This window comes from Diceros bicornis, chromosome 17 (genome assembly GCF_020826845.1).
Source record: "Diceros bicornis minor isolate mBicDic1 chromosome 17, mDicBic1.mat.cur, whole genome shotgun sequence".
NCBI lineage: Eukaryota > Metazoa > Chordata > Mammalia > Perissodactyla > Rhinocerotidae > Diceros > Diceros bicornis.
Genome location: NC_080756.1, coordinates 50701300 through 50720267, shown reverse-complemented (window position 1 = coordinate 50720267; position 18968 = coordinate 50701300). Strand labels below are relative to the sequence as shown.

At 36.1% G+C, this 18968-nt stretch overlaps 2 protein-coding genes across 5 annotated transcripts in view; both read right to left on the bottom strand.

Annotated features, from left to right (window-relative positions):
* LOC131416326 (killer cell lectin-like receptor 2) overlaps positions 1 to 18968 on the bottom strand; it is a 229024-nt gene continuing 210056 nt past the window's right edge. For 2 of the 3 annotated variants that reach the window (XM_058558783.1, XM_058558788.1), the window contains one exon: positions 1 to 53. Coding sequence is in view for 1 of the 3 variants with exons in the window: in XM_058558793.1 (XP_058414776.1) it covers positions 44 to 53 (10 nt within the window). In the remaining 2 variants the exon portion in view is untranslated. The remainder of the gene's footprint in view (positions 54 to 18968) is intronic. The other variant, XM_058558793.1, reaches the window with a different exon arrangement.
* The window catches only part of LOC131416327 (T-cell surface glycoprotein YE1/48-like), a 116094-nt gene continuing 109114 nt past the window's right edge, over positions 11989 to 18968 (bottom strand). For both annotated transcript variants that reach the window (XM_058558794.1, XM_058558795.1), the window contains exon 8: positions 11989 to 13340. In XM_058558794.1, the coding sequence (XP_058414777.1) occupies positions 13193 to 13340 (148 nt within the window). In that variant the 3' untranslated portion in view covers positions 11989 to 13192. The remainder of the gene's footprint in view (positions 13341 to 18968) is intronic.

Genomic DNA, 18968 nt, shown 5'->3' with positions numbered 1-18968 from the left:
CTTCCCTTTGGCATGAGATTTCACCTCTGTGTAAATATCCTTCTCAGTCATTTCTGGAGAGTAGAGAAACGTATTGAGATAAGATATGGGGAAAGGAGAACCTCTTCCACAATAGTTTAGAAAAAAATCATTGTACTTCATGCACTCATGCAACATATGGGAATTAGCTGTCAATGAAAATCATACGTGAGTAGGAATTTCTTCCTCCTTTATAACAATTCCTTTACACATGAAGGGCCTTCTTAAGTAAAGTTTATATTGGAATTTCCCACCAATTGTGGTCTTCCATAGGTTGAGGGAATCTGCTGTGCCAATGATGGATGGAGAAATAGTTTAATTTGAGGAGGACAAAACTGTAAAAAAATCTTTTGTTAAGACAAAAGATTATCATTTCAAATAGGTTCTCTTCCTACTATGATCAGAAGACAATTGAAATAACAGATCTGAACACATAAAAGCAGAGCTGTCAGGACAAAGGCAGGCTGAGAAGGGGCTATTCTGACTGCCTGAGAGATATCAGACATTTTTATTATTAAACCACAAATCATAAAGGCTTCCTGTTTTGCTTTGTTTTAAATCTTAAACCATGTTATTTTGTAGCAGAGAACATCCAACTCTACAGTAATGCCAGAGTATAAGAACCCAATTTATAGCTACAATGATAATAAATCCAGAATTATTCTGTTTTCTCCATCCTGTTCTTCCTAAGGCCATTGATTCCCACTTGTCAAACACCTGATTTTATTTTTAATTCAGTATGAGTTCCCTTTTCTCTGCGATGAGGAGCCCATTGAAATTGAGAACAACCATATATCTAGACATATATGTAAAAAAATCAAGAGGTCAAGAGACTAAGGGCTGGTCCAACAGTTCAGCAACAACATCAATGCCATTGGCTCTCTAAATCTTTCTAATCTGTCCTCAGGAGTGTTGATAACCTCATGGCCACAACATAGCTGCCATAGCTCCAGGTAATTTGTCAGTATTCAAGACAACAAAAAGAGAATACAGGCAATGTAAGCCATTCCAGAAAACCTCTAGCCAACTTTGTCTTAAGCTTCAGTGGCCACATGGCCACTGTAGCTGCAAGGGGAGCTGTGATAGTGAGTAACTCACGGGAATGGCAGGAGAAAAGGTGATTTGGAATGGCTCATGGATAGACCAACAGTCTTTGCCACCCTACGCTAGGGCTAAACAAGATTTAGCCAGACTTCAACAAATTTTTGAGGACTTACCACTTATTCCCCAAAATAAATGTAAAAGTAATGAATCCAAGAGGCCTCTTTTACTTTTCAGAAAAGGAACAAGGAAGTATGTACCACAGTATCTGGAGAATAAGGAAATATCTTATACTATATCACTGCTTTGGCATGGTTATCCTCTGCTAGTTTATCTGTAGCAATTATCAGTAAAAAACTTTAAAAACAAAGGAACCAAATAACTGCCTTTGAGGAAACAAAAATGGTAGAGTTAAAAAGATTCCACCTGGGGTACATGTCCGGGTTAGTGGTGACACTGAGGGACACCACAGGTAGTAACAACTTTAAATTTAAAAAGCAAGAAGGATGAGTTTCTGAATCAAAGAAGAAAGGAAATCAGTTTGAGCCTCAGCAGGAATTTTCAGATAATTTTTGCTCTCTCTGCAATAGTCATTCTCACCTCTATTCTGTAAATAATTGCTTTCCTTTACCTACTCTGGCTAAACACCATATTGGTCGTCCCTAGTCACAGCTGCTCTGGCAATGCCCAATATCCTACCTTCCAATAGGGCTAACAGTCCGTGGAAAGTTGTGCATTTTTGCTGTAATCATTCTGAATGAAATTTGTCCAACCGCAAAATACGTACTTCTCCTCCATATCCAGTTGAACGGATTTCTTTGAAAAGTCTTCCCTGTGCTTCAGCAGCGTGAACTCCATCCCTCCTGTGAGTTCTCAGAGCACCTTCATTGTGACTCAGTCACTTGTGTTTTCACATTACTTTTCAATTATTTGTAGGAATTTCTGCCCTCTGAAATTTGAGCTCCCTAAGGGAAGGGTCTGTGACTTAATTACCTTCATAATTTGAATACAAGTATAATGACCTGCATGTCATAAAATAAACATTTGTTGAACAAATGATTAAAGGAACAAATTAATGCTCTATTGAGGCAGACACAATTAGAAACAAGGAAAAATAAAAAGAAGGGGTAATTAATTCTGTTTCAAGGTGTCTAAGAAAGAATTGTTTGATTTCCCTGGATGGCTGTGTTCCTACACTAAAATACAAAGTTTACATTTTTTTTAAATTTTCACCTAATAAGGAAAAAGAAAATCTCATGTTGTAGTTTGTCTCTATACCTCCAGAGAACAAAAAATTCTCTATCTAGATTATTACGGTTTATAACTAAGAATAAAGTCTAACTAAAAAGGATGATACAAAATATTCACAAAAATAATATTATTTCTAAAGAAAGAGGAAGGTAAACTTATATCTTTTCCACTTTCGTCAGTCTTTGTAATTCACTTTATTCCATTCCAAAAGAAAGCAGCCTTGGAGGGCCCAGCATTATTCCATTACCTGAATGGAAATTCTTCTACTCAATGACCTGCTTTTGATTCAACTGTATTCTACTTGAAAATACTCCAATTCAGGAGATTCAATTCCCTTCCCTAAAGTTCAATTGTTCTGAGTTTCCTCTATTGTTCTTGAATTTCAAATATCATCCCCATCAGACAGATTTATGGATGTTAACAAAATCTCTAGAAATGGTAGCTGATGACCCCTTTGACCTTACCTGAAAGTTCCACAGTTTGGTCAGAGATAGAGTTGAGAGTGGTTCAATTTCCCTAATAAAGGCTGAACAGGAGGGAAATATCTGATGTCCAGAATGACTGAAAATATCCTCAGCAGTAGAATAAGAGATCTTGACAGTTCAGAGACTTTCTGAAAGTTTCTGCTCTGGTCAGAATCTCATATACGTTTAGACTTTTTTTAAAGGACTTTTCTCCTTTCTTCACCCTCGGGCACAGGTGAAGAACACTTACATGTGAGGTAAATAGTTTTGACTTATAAATGGAGGAAAAAACAATACCATAGATGGCTAGATAATGTAAGGAAGGAAAGAAGAAAGAAAGGAGAGAAGGAAAAAAGAAAAGGAGGAGGAGGAAGAGAGAAGAATGAGAAATGATCTAGTCAAAATTGTGAGCGGATTAGCTGGGAATCTCTGTAATCATTTTGTGTATAGTTTCCAAGTAGAGATCTCACCTTTCCCTAACGTTGGGTGAGAGGAAATCCAAGAAAGAACTAAGAGGATGGAAGAATGTTCTGTCGGTCGGCACCTCCCACATTGGGGCAGACAGAGTTAATGAAGAAAATACACCAGAGGACTCTCTGCTTAAAAAACACTATAAATTCAAACTGTGGGACTATGAGGGAGATGAATAATTATCTTTTAATTAGCCAGAGAAAAGATTACAAATACTGAAATATAGTCATTTTATAAGTGCCCTTGTTCTTATGTTTTACTTTGCTAAATGACTGGGAAGAAAACCACACAAGTTTCTTTTCTTTCAATGAAAGAATAAAAGAAGGATGGTCAGACATTTAAGTTATATTATGAAATATGTATTATGTTATATATACAACATGGCCCCCATGTCTGGAAACATAAGCAAAGTTATATGATAATGGTTTGTGGCTATCACTTTACAAAAACAATGACATTACATGATATGTTCACTGTGTTCTTCCTCATTAGCAATGTGTTATGCAAATTAGGAATAAATATAGTACAATAACTTAACATTTCCATCAATCCTTGAACATGCTTCTGAGATGAGTTGCCTGCAATGATTTTTGGCTCCGATTTTAGTTATAAACCTGAACCTTTAGCACACTCTAGAAGTAATGAAGTGAGTTACTCTTTAAAAAGGAAAAGAAAATATTAACTATATTTCCAAACTTAGTCACCCTGTATTTAATATATATTGCATATATTCTGAACCTATCCATAATTATAATATCTATTCTTCATTAATAAGTTATTTGCTATTGTGGATATTTATCTTTTAATTAATGATCACTTCGCCAAGTAGCCTAGATTTCAGGCAATAACTATGTCATATTCATGTTGAGTTTCCAGTACTTACCACAGTTTCCTATACCTTGGGAGAGTGAGGGAGAAGAATAATTACCTCTTAATTAGCCAAGGAAAATATTACAAATACTGAAATATTGTCATTTTTATAATATTTCATTTTATTTATTTTATTAAGTGAGTACGTGCTTAATAACTATTTCTTGAATAAAAATGAACTCAAAATTTTCTTATTATTTACTTTTGAGGTACATTTTGTTTATTTGACACATAAGGTACACAGCGTCCAGAGCTTTACTTCCTCTGATGATTTTATCACAATAAATACTCTGAGAGATTTTTCAAATGAAGTCTTGGAGCTACCACTCCTCTGCTTATACTTTTCACCACTGGAAGATAGTCTTCTTTATATTCAACAAAAGAAATTTCTTCTCCTTTTTTTTAAAAATGCTCACTTCTCTTCTAAGATATCCCTGATAAAAGCCACTAATATATTTTGTTTTGTACTGCTTTAATGACAAAAGCAAACTGCTACTAAGTGAGGAAAAAAACTTGTTTAAAATTCGTACAAATTATGAAAGAGGGTGTAAAAATATTTTTCAGTGCAAATTAGATGAAGAAACATTTACTTAATGTAATCCAAAGTGACATAATAGAAGACAAAAGAGTTTCATAGAGTAGTGAAAATGGGCAGTTAACTCTGACTGGGCTGGAATGTGAGCAAACTATACAAGGATGTGCCATTCAAGCTGATTATTGAAAGAAAAATAATTTTAGCTGTAGAAATGGGAAGGGAAAAAGCGTATTGGGCCAAATGAAACTCATGACTAGAGCAAGTAATGGGTGAAACAATCAGCATTTGGCACAGAGAATTCAAAGCACACAGTAACCACTTCTAAAACTGAATTATCTTACGGATTTTTGTGTAAAATATCTGGATTCTACTTTGATATTCTGACAGAGACATGACAGATAAAATCATAAGAGGAAAAACTGCAAGCAACCCTGTTCCACATTATTGATTTCCAATATCCTTCTCTTGATATCATGAGTCAGCATCTACCCACTGAGGATGAACTCAGGATCAGGTTCAACTTTTATTTAATCAGATTCAATTAGTGTCTCCACTTGGTCTTACTTCTCCTGTAACACACTGAAAGGCCTACTTTAAATAATTACTTGCGTGAAAGCACTGCACCTGCAATTTTTAAGTGCCTGTGATACCTATATATATATATATATATATATATATATATATATATATATATATATATATATATATATCTGTCCTTGTACCCAGGGTAATGTCCATTACTCTCAGGCTCTTAAGATAATGCAAAGATATCCGAGCTAAAGATAAAGATCAGAGATATAGCACTGTCAAGAGAAGAGTCAGGCAGCGTGGGTTCCAACCCCCAACTTCAGCTATTAATTAATTGAATAATCTTACAAGTCTCAATTTTCTCATCTATAAAATGAGGATAATGATATTACCTCATATGATTGTTATAATGAGAAAATGAGAAAATATATGTGTATCCAGCAAGGAAAACAGAAATCTCTCTGAGTGGTTAAAACACAAGGAATTGAATTCAGGGAATTGATTAAGCAGGTGACAGGCTAAGAAACTGCTTGGGAGTCTATAAGGAAACACAGAGTTTAACAATACCAGGAAGCCTCTACTGCCCTCTGAACTAGGAATAAAAGAAGGAGGCGGTTTTCCTGGAACCAAGACCACTGGCAGAATCTAGAACCATAGAAGATCCGTCCAATGAGAGGACCATAAAAGTAATGCAGCTATTGCTAGAGATGCAATCTAAAGTAGAGAGGGGTTAAAACTACCCTGGCCTTTCTGTTTCTCCCACCCCTTCCACGTTCCTATTGGCGTCTCCTATTGACAAAACCCACCTTGAATCCAGAAACCTGGTTTTACGGAACCCATCTTATACACCTTCTCAGATTCTCAGCCTCAGCTTCACATGTCTCTCGAGTTCTTAACCACTTGCTTTACACAGTTGTCCCCACAACGACCACCTGCAGGTGAGGCTGAATGATTTCACTGTCTGAAGTCTAGAACCAAACTGTCTAGCTCTGATCACCATTTTCAGACTCTGTAAGCATCACAACACGGGATATGAGAGGTAGATTCACCAGCAGCTGTACAGGCTAGAAGTGCCGGTTACTAGTTTCCGCTTGGAATGAACTATAACCAACAGGAGACAGATGGAAAGGAATTGGCATATAAATGCCTCTCCACTCCTCCCTTCCATGGACTATTTACATTTACAGTGTTTCTGTACAGCCATATCACCCATTTGACCAGCTTTTTCCCTTCATGGAGCAGTGGTCAGCTCAGGTGTGTACCACCTTATATTTGTTTCCCATCCTTCCTTGCCTTGCTTCCATTTTCCCTCATTTTACTGCCCTGTAAAGCATTGAATGCACTTAAGATTCTCCTCAGGCTTTGTTTGGTTGAGACACTGGGAAACACAGCCTGGAGGGGTTAACTTCCCTGCAATACAAAGCTGAGTAGAAGAAGAGCAAGGTATAGATCTGAATACAAACAGGCCCAGACTGGCATATTCTAACCTCAATATTCATTCCCATCCTATATTCACAGTTAAAACTTATGTAACAACTTCATGCTTTCACCTAATATGATGCAACTTTCTGCTATAACAAGAAAGAGGCTCTTACCTTCTCCCCGACAAGGAGAGACAAAAAGCCCAATTGGTCATTGTGTCTATCTACCTCAAATATGGGGCCTCCAAATCATATGCAGTCCTCCCCATCAGCTCTAGATGTGGCCCCTCATAGTCTGGAAATCTGTATTGCAATGATAAAGTCCACTAACACCTCCTATACTAAATGGCACTGGAAACAGAAGAAAAAAAGTATAGGTGCTTTCCATATACACATATCATATGCTTATCATCATATCCTCACTTCTGTAAGATGTCATGAAGCCAAAGTTGATATTTATCACTTTCTACTCCCACCCTCCATTCATTTTCCTCAGGAGGCTAATGTCTCCACTGGTTGTGGTTCCTTATCTAAGGTAATAACTCCTCCCAAGTGTTCCTTTCCTATTTTACTTTACATAAAAGTTTTATTTAGTTGGAAGATCTCTGCTATGTCCTTATTCACCCTAGGGTCTCTGGGATATTGCACTGATAATAACTCCCCATCAACTAATCCTGCCCTACTAGGCATAATAGGGAGCTATGACTCAATTGCATTGAGGGACATCCCCCATCACAGATATTCAGTCTCTGCCTAACTCCTCCCTCTTATGTCTTCTGCAGTACTTAAGTTTAGGAGGTCTTTTGTGGGTCTAGCTTCTTAGCTTTAGACAATGGGCAATGTCCAGAATTCTTGACTTGTCATTTCCGTTATCTCTCTTCCTTATGTAAAAACATCATAGTTTATACCTTCTAGACATCCAATATCAATTCGCAGTATAGAAGATCTGCTTTCTATATGCACCTGATGATCACTTATTATCAACATTTCTACATTCAACAGGTGTTTCATAAAGAATTTTCAGTCCTTCATGATTAAATTTAAACTCCATACATCACCTGACAATGCAATGGTAGTAGTAAAAATAATTATACATTCCGTGGGGGAAGAGATTTGAGTTGTCATTTCCAAAACAGGCATAAGACAGGCATGAGGCCAGGTGTCACTACACCTCCTCTCTGGGTATGGTATGGATCCCAAGAAGGGACTGAAGATCATATAGAATTCTACCTTCTGTTATATTGTAGACGTTACAGCTTTTCTCTACAGAGAAATGTTCTACAACATTTCTCACTGGCTAATGGTATATGTACTTATTTAGAGACGGGTTATATGATGTGGACCAAATCATCACTACAAACTCCCCTGAATGGCTACAATCCTGCTTTTCATTAGATGGCAGCATTTTAACCCAAGGTTTCTTGGAAAACAGAGCCTGAGTGTGATAAGACTCATGAGGGGAAGGAGTAAAATCCAAAGGAAGCAAGAAGGAGAGGCGAAAGGAAAGGGAAGTGAGTCAGGGAAGGAAGAACAGGCAGCACAAGACGATATATTTTCAGAAGCTGGCCACAACTTCATAAGAAAGCAGTTTTTTACTCATTCACAGCTCTGAGGAGCCCTTAAATAAACACTGTGTATTCAGAGTCCATCAGGTTGGAGGAGGGGGCTAGCAGTTCTTTCGCAGCCTCGTTTCTGTCTTCTGTCGTTTTATGGTGAAAATTTTCCATATTCGGCCTTTACAGCCCTGCATTTCTAGATGGTGTCACCTGAACCCTTCAGGCCACCGCTGAAAGCTGCAGCCTCTGAAGGATCTTGGTCAGTCTTGGCACTGAATCTGCTGTGGCTCTTGCCAAGGTGGACATGATGGAGGCCATGCCAACATCTGGCTATTGTACAGGTTTTGATAACCTAGTTTTACAACCATGAGTACCAAACAAGCATTTCTGAGGCTGCTCTGGCTAGGAAGCTGGGCAAGAATCCAGGTGAATGAGACAGACAGGATGAGATACCAGGGGAAGCACATCAACTAGATCCAGTATACTGCCCAGTGATGGGAGATGCTCGAACCTGTATATTAAAAGCTTTATGAAATTTCCAGGTTTAATGTTGATGTCATATAGGTAAAGATCTAAGTTTGACAAGAGGATATATAAGATTTCACTTAAGAAGCCAGGAATAAAAGCAGTTATAATAAGTAGAAGAGAGGAAATAATAAAGATAAAAGATGAAATAAATAGGATGGGAAATGGACAAACATAAAAAAATCAGTGAAACAAAAAGCTGGTTCATTGACAAGATCAATAAAATTGATAAAAATCTCTAGCTAGACTTATCAAGAACAAAAAACACAAATATAAAAATATTATAAATACAAATATCAGAAAAGAAAGGACATGATTACAGATTCCACAAACAGTAAACAGATAATAAGGAAATATTATTGTTATGGGTTGAATTGTGTTTTCCATAAAGATATGTTTAAGTCCTAACCCTGGCACCTATGAATGTGACCTTATTTGGAGATAGGGTCTTTGTAAATGTAATCAACTTAGGATGAGGTCATTAGACTGGGCCCTAATCCTATTGGACTAGTGTCCTCATAAGAAGAGGAAACAGCATGTAAAGACAGAGACACACAGTAAAAATGCCATGTGAAGGCAGGGGCAGAAATTAAGGAATGCAGCTGCAAGCCAAGTAATGCCAAGGACCGACAGCCACCAAAAGCCAGGAAGATGCAAAGGGAAGTTTCCACCCATCATCTCAGAGGAAGCATACTGACACCTCGGTGTTGGACTTCTGTCTTCCAGACAGTGAGAGAATACATTTTGGTTGTTTTAAGTTGTGAAATTTGTGATACTTTATCACAGAAGCCCTAGGAAACTAATACAACTATGAAAAACAATATGGAAATAAATGTGACAATTTAATCAAAATGGACAAGTTTCTTGAAAATAAAAATTATCAAAATTGACAAGAAACAGAATGTCTAAGTAACTCTAAGACTATTAAAGAAATGGTATTCCTAATTAAATACCTTCTACCAAAGAAAACTTCAGACCCAGATTATTTCACTAGTAAATTCGATGAAACATTTAAGGAATGAAAATACAAATCCTAGCCCCTCAAAAGAGATGAATATTCAAAAATATCACAAATGAATATATAACATCAGTATTTGTCCAATACCATAAACATAAAAAGACATCTTAAAAAAGAAAATAACAGACCAATATCCATTATGAATATCAACACAAAATTCCTTAAGAAAATATTACCCAAGCAAATCTAGCAATATATACAAAAGTAGGATAAATACAGCATGACCAAGTGGCATTTATCAAAGAAGTGTAAGTTCTATTCAGCATTCAAAAACCATCAATGCAATTTACGGTGTTAAGTGACTAAAAGACAAAATCTATATAATCATCTCAATAGATGCAGAAAATCGTATAACAAAAATCAGCTCCCATTCATGATGAAAGTCTCAATCAATAAGAATAGAAGGGATTTCCTCAATGTGATAAAGAGGAGCTACAAAAAACCTATAGCTGACCTCACATATCATAGTGAAAGACTAAATACTTCTCTTTGTAAGACTGGAACAAGGCAAGGATGCCTACTATCGTCACTTCTCAACCAGAGGTCTTAACCAGTACAATAAAACAAGAGAAAAAATGAAGGAAGGATAAATAAAACTTTCTATATTCTCATAGGATATGATTATGTACATAGAAAAGAAAAACTCTAAGGAATACGAAAAGTAAAAAAAAAAAATTTACAGGAAATAAGTAAATTTAGCAAAGTGATAGAACATCGGGTCAATTTACAAAAAACAATTTCATCTATATAAACTGTTAACAAATAATTTGAAAAAATGTTAAATGCCATTTATAATAGCATCAAAAATACAAATTTAACAAAGTATGTATGAGACCTATATCTTGAAATGTATCATATTGCTGAGAGAAATTCAAAAAGACCTAACTAAATGAAGAGAGGAATCATATTCATGAATTCTAACACTCAAAATTGTTAAGACAGCTATTCTTCCAAATTAATCTACAGATTCACTGCTGTCCCAGGCAAAATCTCATCAAGTATTTCTTTTTTAATTTTTATGTTTATTTCAGTAACATTGGTTTATAGCATTGTATAAATTTCGGGTGTACATCATTATACTTCTATTTCTGCGTGGATTACATCAAGCATTTTTGAAGAAATGTTGAGAAAATGCAAAATCCCAGAATAGCCAATATACTTTTGAAAAAGAACAAATTTGGAGGAATAGCATGCCTGCTTCCAAGGCTTACAATAAAGCTACGTAATTGAGACAGTATGCTAATACTGCAAGAATATGCACATAGATCACTGAGATGAGGTAGAGAATCCAGAAATAGACCCACACAGATATGGTCAATTAATTTTCTACAAAGGCACCAAAGTAATTGAATGGAGGATAGGGAAGTCTTTTCAACAAATAATGCAAAAAGTCTGGATATCCATACGAAATAATAGTGAGCCTTGACCCTTTTCTCACACACAAAAATTAGCTCGAAATGGGTATAGGCTAAACATATACGTTAAAACTATAAAACTTCTAGAAGCAAACATAGAGGAAAAATCTCTGTGATCTTGATATAGGTAAAGATTTCTTAGATAGGACATAAAAAGTGCAAAAAAAAGGAAAAAATTATAAATCACACTTCATCAAAATTTTAAAACTTCTGCTTCTTGAAAGACATCATTAGGAAAATGAAAAGGGAAGACATGGACTGGGAGAAAGTATTTGCAATACATATATCCAACAAGGGATTTGTATCCAAGTTATATAAAGAACTCTTACAACCAAATAATAAGACATACCAACCCAATTTTAAAAAAGAGAGAACAGACAATTCAATGGGCAAAAGATTGGACAGACATTTCACAAAAAAAGTTATACAAATGGCCAATAAACACATGAAAAGGTGCTCAATGTCATTAGTCTTCAGGGAAATGCAAATTAAAAACCACAATGAGATACCATTACACACCCACCATAATGGTTAAAATTAAAAAGACTGACAATACTAAGTCTTGCCAATGATATAAAGCAACTAAAGTCTCATATGTTGCTACTGGGAAAATAAAATGATGCAACCACATTGGAAAACAAACTAGAAGTTTCTTATAAAATTAAACATGCACTTACCGTAAGATTCAACAATCAAATTCCTAGGTATTTAATAAAAAGAAATGAAAACACATGTCCACACAGAGCCTGGTGCATAAATATTCATGGTAAGTTTATTCATAATAGCCAAAAATTGGAAACACATCAAATGTCTGTAGGCAGATGAACAAATTGTGGTATATCCCTACAATGGAATACTACTTAGTAACAAAAAGAATGAACTAATGATACACAAAAGAACATGAATTAATTTCGAAAACATGCTGAGCAAAAAGAAGTCAGATACAAAAGAGCACATGATGTATGAAAATCTATAATAGGGAAAATTTATTTATAGTGACAGAAAGCATATCACTTGTTGCCTGGGGCCAGGTGGGTGGGGAGGGGCAGAAAAGAACTTTTGGAGGTGATGAAAATGTTCTGTCTTGATTTGATGGTATTTGAGAGGTGTATACATTTGTTAAAAACCCATTGATCTCATGATTTAGAATAGATGCATTTTATTATATGAAAGTATGACTCAGTAAAGTTGATTTTTACAATGTCAAGAGAAGGAAGACAAAGAAATCCTGAAGAAGTGTCCCAGATTAAAGGAGACTAAAGTGATATCACAACTAAATGTATTGCATGATCCTGAACATGAAGGAAAATCACCTATAAATGACCTTGTCCAGACAGTTGACAAAACTTGAATACAGATTATAGATGAAATCATAGTACTGTAGAACTGCTAAATATCCTGATTTTGATAATTGTACTATGGTTATACAAGACAAAGTTCTTGTTTTTGTAAAATATTTAGACAAAGGGACAAATGCCCCCAGTTTATTATCAAGTGGATCGGTATGGAGAGAGAGAGAGAACTGTAAAGCGCAGCTAGAGCGAAATATAAACAAATGGCAACTATGGGTAAAGGTTATATGAGAGTTCCTGGTACTATTGTTTCAACTATTCAATAAGTTGAAATCATAGCAAAGTAAAAAATAAATTAAATGAGAGGTAAGCATCTAGATGGGAGATGGGCAGGATAACTATTTCTTAGTTCTTAATTGTGCTATCTCCTCAAGCATAAGGCTATGGAAATGATTTACCCTATGGGTAAGGAACAGATCCAGAGTTTTCTAATTGGTTCTGTAGGTAGTTCAAGGAAAGAGAAAGAGAGACTTTCTCTGGGCCATTAAAGAGAGGGATAACTGATTTCCAAAGACAAAATCTTCCCCTCTTCCCCAGGAAGACAGCCGGCATCTGATCTCTTAAATCATAGCCCAAAAGAGCATTTTCTTCCTCTTCCAACTCATCTCTTTTTCCACAATGGAATAAGTCTTACTGTCAAAAACATTAATTTGTAAATAATCGCAAATTATCACAGGAAAAAAACAGACATAAAGGACAAAATTCCATTTCACCTTTTCTTCTGTGTCTACTTGAAGCAGGCAGTGGAAACACAATCAATTCTCTTCTCACATATACAATTATAGGTTTTAGAGCAATCAGTATTGTCTATCCTTGTTGAGGTTAAAAACACACATTCTTCTCTCCCAGGAGGCAAACTCATTATTGTCAAATTACTGTAGAAAAGAAAAAATATATGGTCATCTGTTGAATTCTAACCTTACAATAACATAAATCATCTTTTTAAGTGTGTTGCCTAAAGATCTGGAATATGGTAATGTTAATCATGACTTCATCACTAAAAGATTTTCTTTTGCTCTTAGTCTTTAACTAGAATAACAGCCCCTTGATCACACCCATAATATTCCATTTTATTCCACACTGGAAATTTTTAGTCAGAAGGCAAAATTACCATGCAATATTGCTATGGGATCACGATATATAGCAAACGTGCTTTCTTATGCTAATTTTTTAAGGTAAAAGTGAGAGATTAAAAAGGAGAAGAACTGAATTTCTGTGACAGAGATAACCAGGTCCCACGTGCATATACCTTAAAGAGAAAAAGTAGAATTGGAATATACCAAAAGATGGGGCTGTTTAATTGATGTCTTTATTTGTTAGATTTCTTTTCCTTCCCTACCACATGATTGTTATTACATGACAATCAATTGAAAAATATCTAAAAGCAGGACTTCTGCTTGAGCAAAGTGATGGATTATGTACCAGAACTATCTTAGTGTTGAAACAGTAAAATGACGAATAAAAAAAATTTAAACCTGCTTGAACAAATTTATGAACTGGCAAGAAACGAATTCATACTCAGGCTGAGAGTTAAGTAAGGGTGGGACCCCAGAAGGGTAATTGAAGCTCTGAAGTCAGTTTTTCCCTTAATTGATGTAGTAGGCTGAATAATGAACGCCATCCAAGTTTCTAAATAGAAGTCAAGCTACAAAGAGTTATGACCTCAAAGGGATATATCCTCAGTATAAACCACTGAAGAACTGTCTTTGAACCTTGCACTTAAGCAGAAGAGTAAAAGAATAATCCCACCTAAGTATTCAAAACCATAAACCATCTCTCATGTAATTTTCATATGCTGTACTATTTAAGAATATTCAAATCTGCTATAGGAATGAAGAGAAACAAACAAGGAAGATAAATGAAACTAAGTAGCTTGTAAGCTATAGGCAGAACACATAAGATGTATTAAGTATGGATAAGTAAGTTAGTAACCTATGAGACATGTTAGGTATAGACACAGAAAATAGAGCATATGTGTGCTAAACATAGGAAAGGAAGAAAGAAGAAAGTAGACACTAAATATAATACTCCAAATATACATGATGCACATAGATACTCAACATTCATGAGGTCTCAAGTTCTCCACCCTTTGGTGACACTCATTCTGGCCCTCTGTCTAAGAAACTCAAATAAAATCCATAGCTGCTCACAAGATTAATTGGAAAGCTTCAGCTATGGTCAGTTTTACATGCTCCTGCATCTCCCCAATAGAGAAAATGTTTATGCTGGGCACAAGAACCTTCAGTCTGTTGGGCCCCTTTACTCAAACCTCAAGTCTGGTGCTAGAAACCACACCATCATCAGGAAAGGGTTATGCAGCAGAGAGAGGCAGGCCATATGAAGATTGCCTAACCCAAGATTCAGGTGATCTTTTCACCCACTTGCACCTCATCCTAAGTGTGACAACCTGTCCCATCCTATCCAAGTGTGAGAGCTATCCCATTTCTTTGCCCTGGCATAGTGTGATGTGTTTTAAATTGGTTTAATTAACTGTGCAATTTAAGTATATTTATTTGGGCAATGAACCTTTCTGTTCAGTGACCTCTGAGATTGTTTGCCTGAAAGTGTAGTTACAGGCTATGGTCACATTAAGGTAATTTCCTGCATGACATCATTTGTAGGTTTGCAGCCCCAAACTACCCTACTTGCAGGGCCCATATTTAGAAGTAAAAGTAGCCCTGGAAACTGGGTGATGTCAGCATCATGGCAGAGTGGGCTCTTCACTTAGACTCTCCTCTCTACGATACAATGAGAAGGACACACATAAATCCACAGAGGACATTCACACAACACAATAGATGTCTGAGAGATCCACGCAGCCATACACCTGAAGGTGGAGGTGCTGAACCCTCCAGGAAGCAGTGGAAGGAGGTAAGGGGATATCCTCTCCCTCCTCCAACTGCAGCGACCTAGGGACACTCCACCAAGAGAACAATAGACTTATAAATATATATGCACCTGACACAGAAGCAACAAAGTACATAAAGCAACTATTAACACATTTAAAAACAGACATTAATAGGAACATAACCATAGTAGGGGACCTTACACCCCACTTACATTAATGGATAGATCAACCAGACAGAAAGTCAATAAGGAAATAGCAGAATTAAATGAAAAACTAGATTGGATGGACTTAATATATGTATATCGAACACTCCATCCAAAAACAGCAAAATACACATTCTTTTCAAGTGCACATGAACATTCTCAAAGATAGACTGTATGTTGGGAAACAAGGCAAGCCTCAATAAATAAGAAGAATGAAATCACATCAAGCATCTTTTCTGACCATAATGCTAGGAAACTAGAAATCAACTACAAGAAAAAATCTGGAAAAGTGACAAATATATGGAGACTAAAAAACATGCTACTGAAAAACCAATGCATCATTGAAGAAATCAAAAGATAAAGGAAAAAATATCTAGAGACAAATGAACAAGAAACCACAGCATACCAACTCATATGGAATGCAGCAAAAGTGGTCCTAAGAGGGAAATTCGTAGCAATACAAGCCCACCATAACAAGCAAGAAAAATCTCAACTAAGTAGTATTAAACTACAACCAGCAGAATGGGAAAAAGAAGAAAAATAAAGCCTAAAGTCAACAGAATGAGGGAAATGATCAAAATTAGAGCAGAAATAAAGAAAATTGAAATGAAAAAAACAGTAGAAGGGATCAATGAAACTAACAGCTGGTTCTTGGAGAAGATAAATATAATTGACAAATCCTTAGCTGGACTCACTAAGAAAAAAAGAAAGAAGATTCAAATAAATAAAATTAGAAGTGAAAGAGTTGAAATTAAAACAAATACCGCAGAAATACAAAGGATTATAAGAGAATACCAGGAAAAACTATATGATCACAGACTGGAAAACCTAGAAGAAATGGATAGATTTGTAGACTCATACAACCTCCCATAACTGAATCAAGAAGAAATGGAGAATCTGAACAGACGAATCACAAGTAAAGAGACTGAAACAGTAATCAAAAACCTCTCAAAATATAAAAGTCCAGGAGCAGATGGCTTCTCTGATGAATTTCACCAAACATTCAAAGAAGATATACTACCTATCATTCTCAAACTATTCTAAAAAATTGAAGAGGTTGGAACACTTCCCAACACATTTTACAAGTCCAACATCATCCTGATCCCAAAGCCAGACAACAAAATCAGAAAGAAGGAAAATTACAGGGCAATATCACTGATGAACATAGATGCAAAAATCCTCAAAAAAATACTGGCAAGTCATATACAGAAATACATTAAAAGGATCATATACCACAATCAAGTGGGATTTATATCAGGGATGCAGGGATGGTTCAACATCTACAAATCAATCAATGTGGTACGTCACATTAAGAAAATAAGGAATAAATATCACTATAAGACATTATTGAAAGAAATCGATGATGACATAAAGAAATGGAAAGATATTCCATGCTCATAGATTGGAAGAATAAACATATAGTTAAAATGTCCACACTACCTAAAGTAATCTAAAGAATCAATGCAATCCCACTTAGAATCCCAAGACATTCTTTACAGAAATAGAACCAAGAATCCTAAAATTCATATGGGGCAAAAAAATACCCCAAAAATCTAAAGCAATCCTGAGAAAAAAGGACAAAGCTGGAGGCATCACAATCCCTGAATTAAAAATATACTACAAAGGTATAGTAATCAAAACAGCATGATACTGGAACAAAAATAGACACACAGGTCAATGGAACAGAGTCGAAAGCCCAGAAATTGAAAGCCCACACACCTACGGACAGCTAATCTTAAAGAGAGAAGCCAAGAACATACAACGGAGAAAGGAATGTCTCTTCAATAAATGGTGTTTGGAAAACTGGACAGCCACAAGCAAAAGAATGAAAGTGGATCTTATCTTTTGCCGTACACAAAAATTAACTCAAAATGGATTAAAGACTTGAAGGTAAGATGTGAAACTATAAAACTCTTAGAGAAAATATAAGCAGTACAGGCCTTGTCATTAGTCTTAGAAGAATCTTTTCAAATCCCATGTCTACACAGACAAGGGCAACAAAAGAAAGAATAAACAAATGTGACTTCCACAGACTAAAGAGCTTCTGCAAGGCAAAGGAAACCAGGGACAAAGTGAAAATACAGCCCACCAGCTGGGAGAAAATATTTGCAAATCATATATCTGACAAGGAGTTAATCTCAAAAATTTATAAAGAATTCACACAACTCAACAACAACAAAAAAAAACACAATCAAAAAATGGACAGAGGATATGAACAGACATTTTCCCAAGGAGATATACAGATTGCCAATAAGCACATGAAAAGACGTCGAACATCGCTAATCATCAGAGAAATGCAAATCAAAATGACATTGAGATATCACCTTACACCTGTTAGAATGGCTATAATCACCAGACAAAAAAGAGCAAATGTTGGATAGGATGTGGAGAAGAGGGAACTCGCATACACTGCTGGTGGGATTGCAAACTGGTACAGCTGCTACGGAAAACAGTATGGAGATTTCTCAAAAAATTAAAAATGGAAATACCATACAACCCAGTTATCCCATTTGATAACATATCTATCCGAAGAACTTGAAATCAACAATTCAAAGAGACTTATGCACCCCTATGTTCATTGCAGCATTATTCACTGTAGCCAAGACATGGAAGCAACCCAAGTGCCCATTGACTGATGAAAGGATAAAGAAGATGTGGTATATATACACAATGGAATACTACTCAGTCATTAAAAAATACAAAATCGTGGGGGTGGCGTGGTGGCATAGTGGTTAAGTTCACGTGCTCCGCTTCAGCGGCCTGGGGTTCACAGGTTCTGATTCCCCATGCAAACCTATGCACCGCTTATCAAGTCATGCTGTGGCCGCGTCCCAAATAAAGCAGAGGAAGATGGGCGCAGATGTTAGCCCAGGTCCAATCTTCCTCAGCGAAAAAGAAGAGGATTGGCAACAGAAGTTAACGAGGGCTAATCTTCTTCAGGAAAAACAAACAAAAAACCGCACCATTTGTGACAACACGGATGGACTTTGAGGGTATTATGTTAAGTGAAACAAGCCAGACAGAGAAAGACAAACACCATATAATTTCATTCATATGTGGAAGATAAACAAATACATGGACAAAGAGAACAGACTGGTGGTTACCAGAGGGGAAGGGGGTTGCCCATGGACATAAGGGGTAAAGGGGCACATATATATGGTGACGGATAAATAATACTATACAATTGAAATTGCACACTGTTGTAAACTGTTATGACCTCAATAGAAAATATAATAATAAAAAAGTGGCCCTGATTCATAGTGCCCCAAGGCATCCAACAAAAGCAAATTCTTTCTTGAGGAAGCCACCTTAATCTCAGCAAGTTGAATAACTTACACAGCAGCTCCAAAAGAAAAAAAAAAAATCACTCAACCCTACAAAGAAAATGGCATCATGACCAAACACCAGCAGAAACAATAGAGTAGACCCACAAAACTTCAAATATAAGAGTT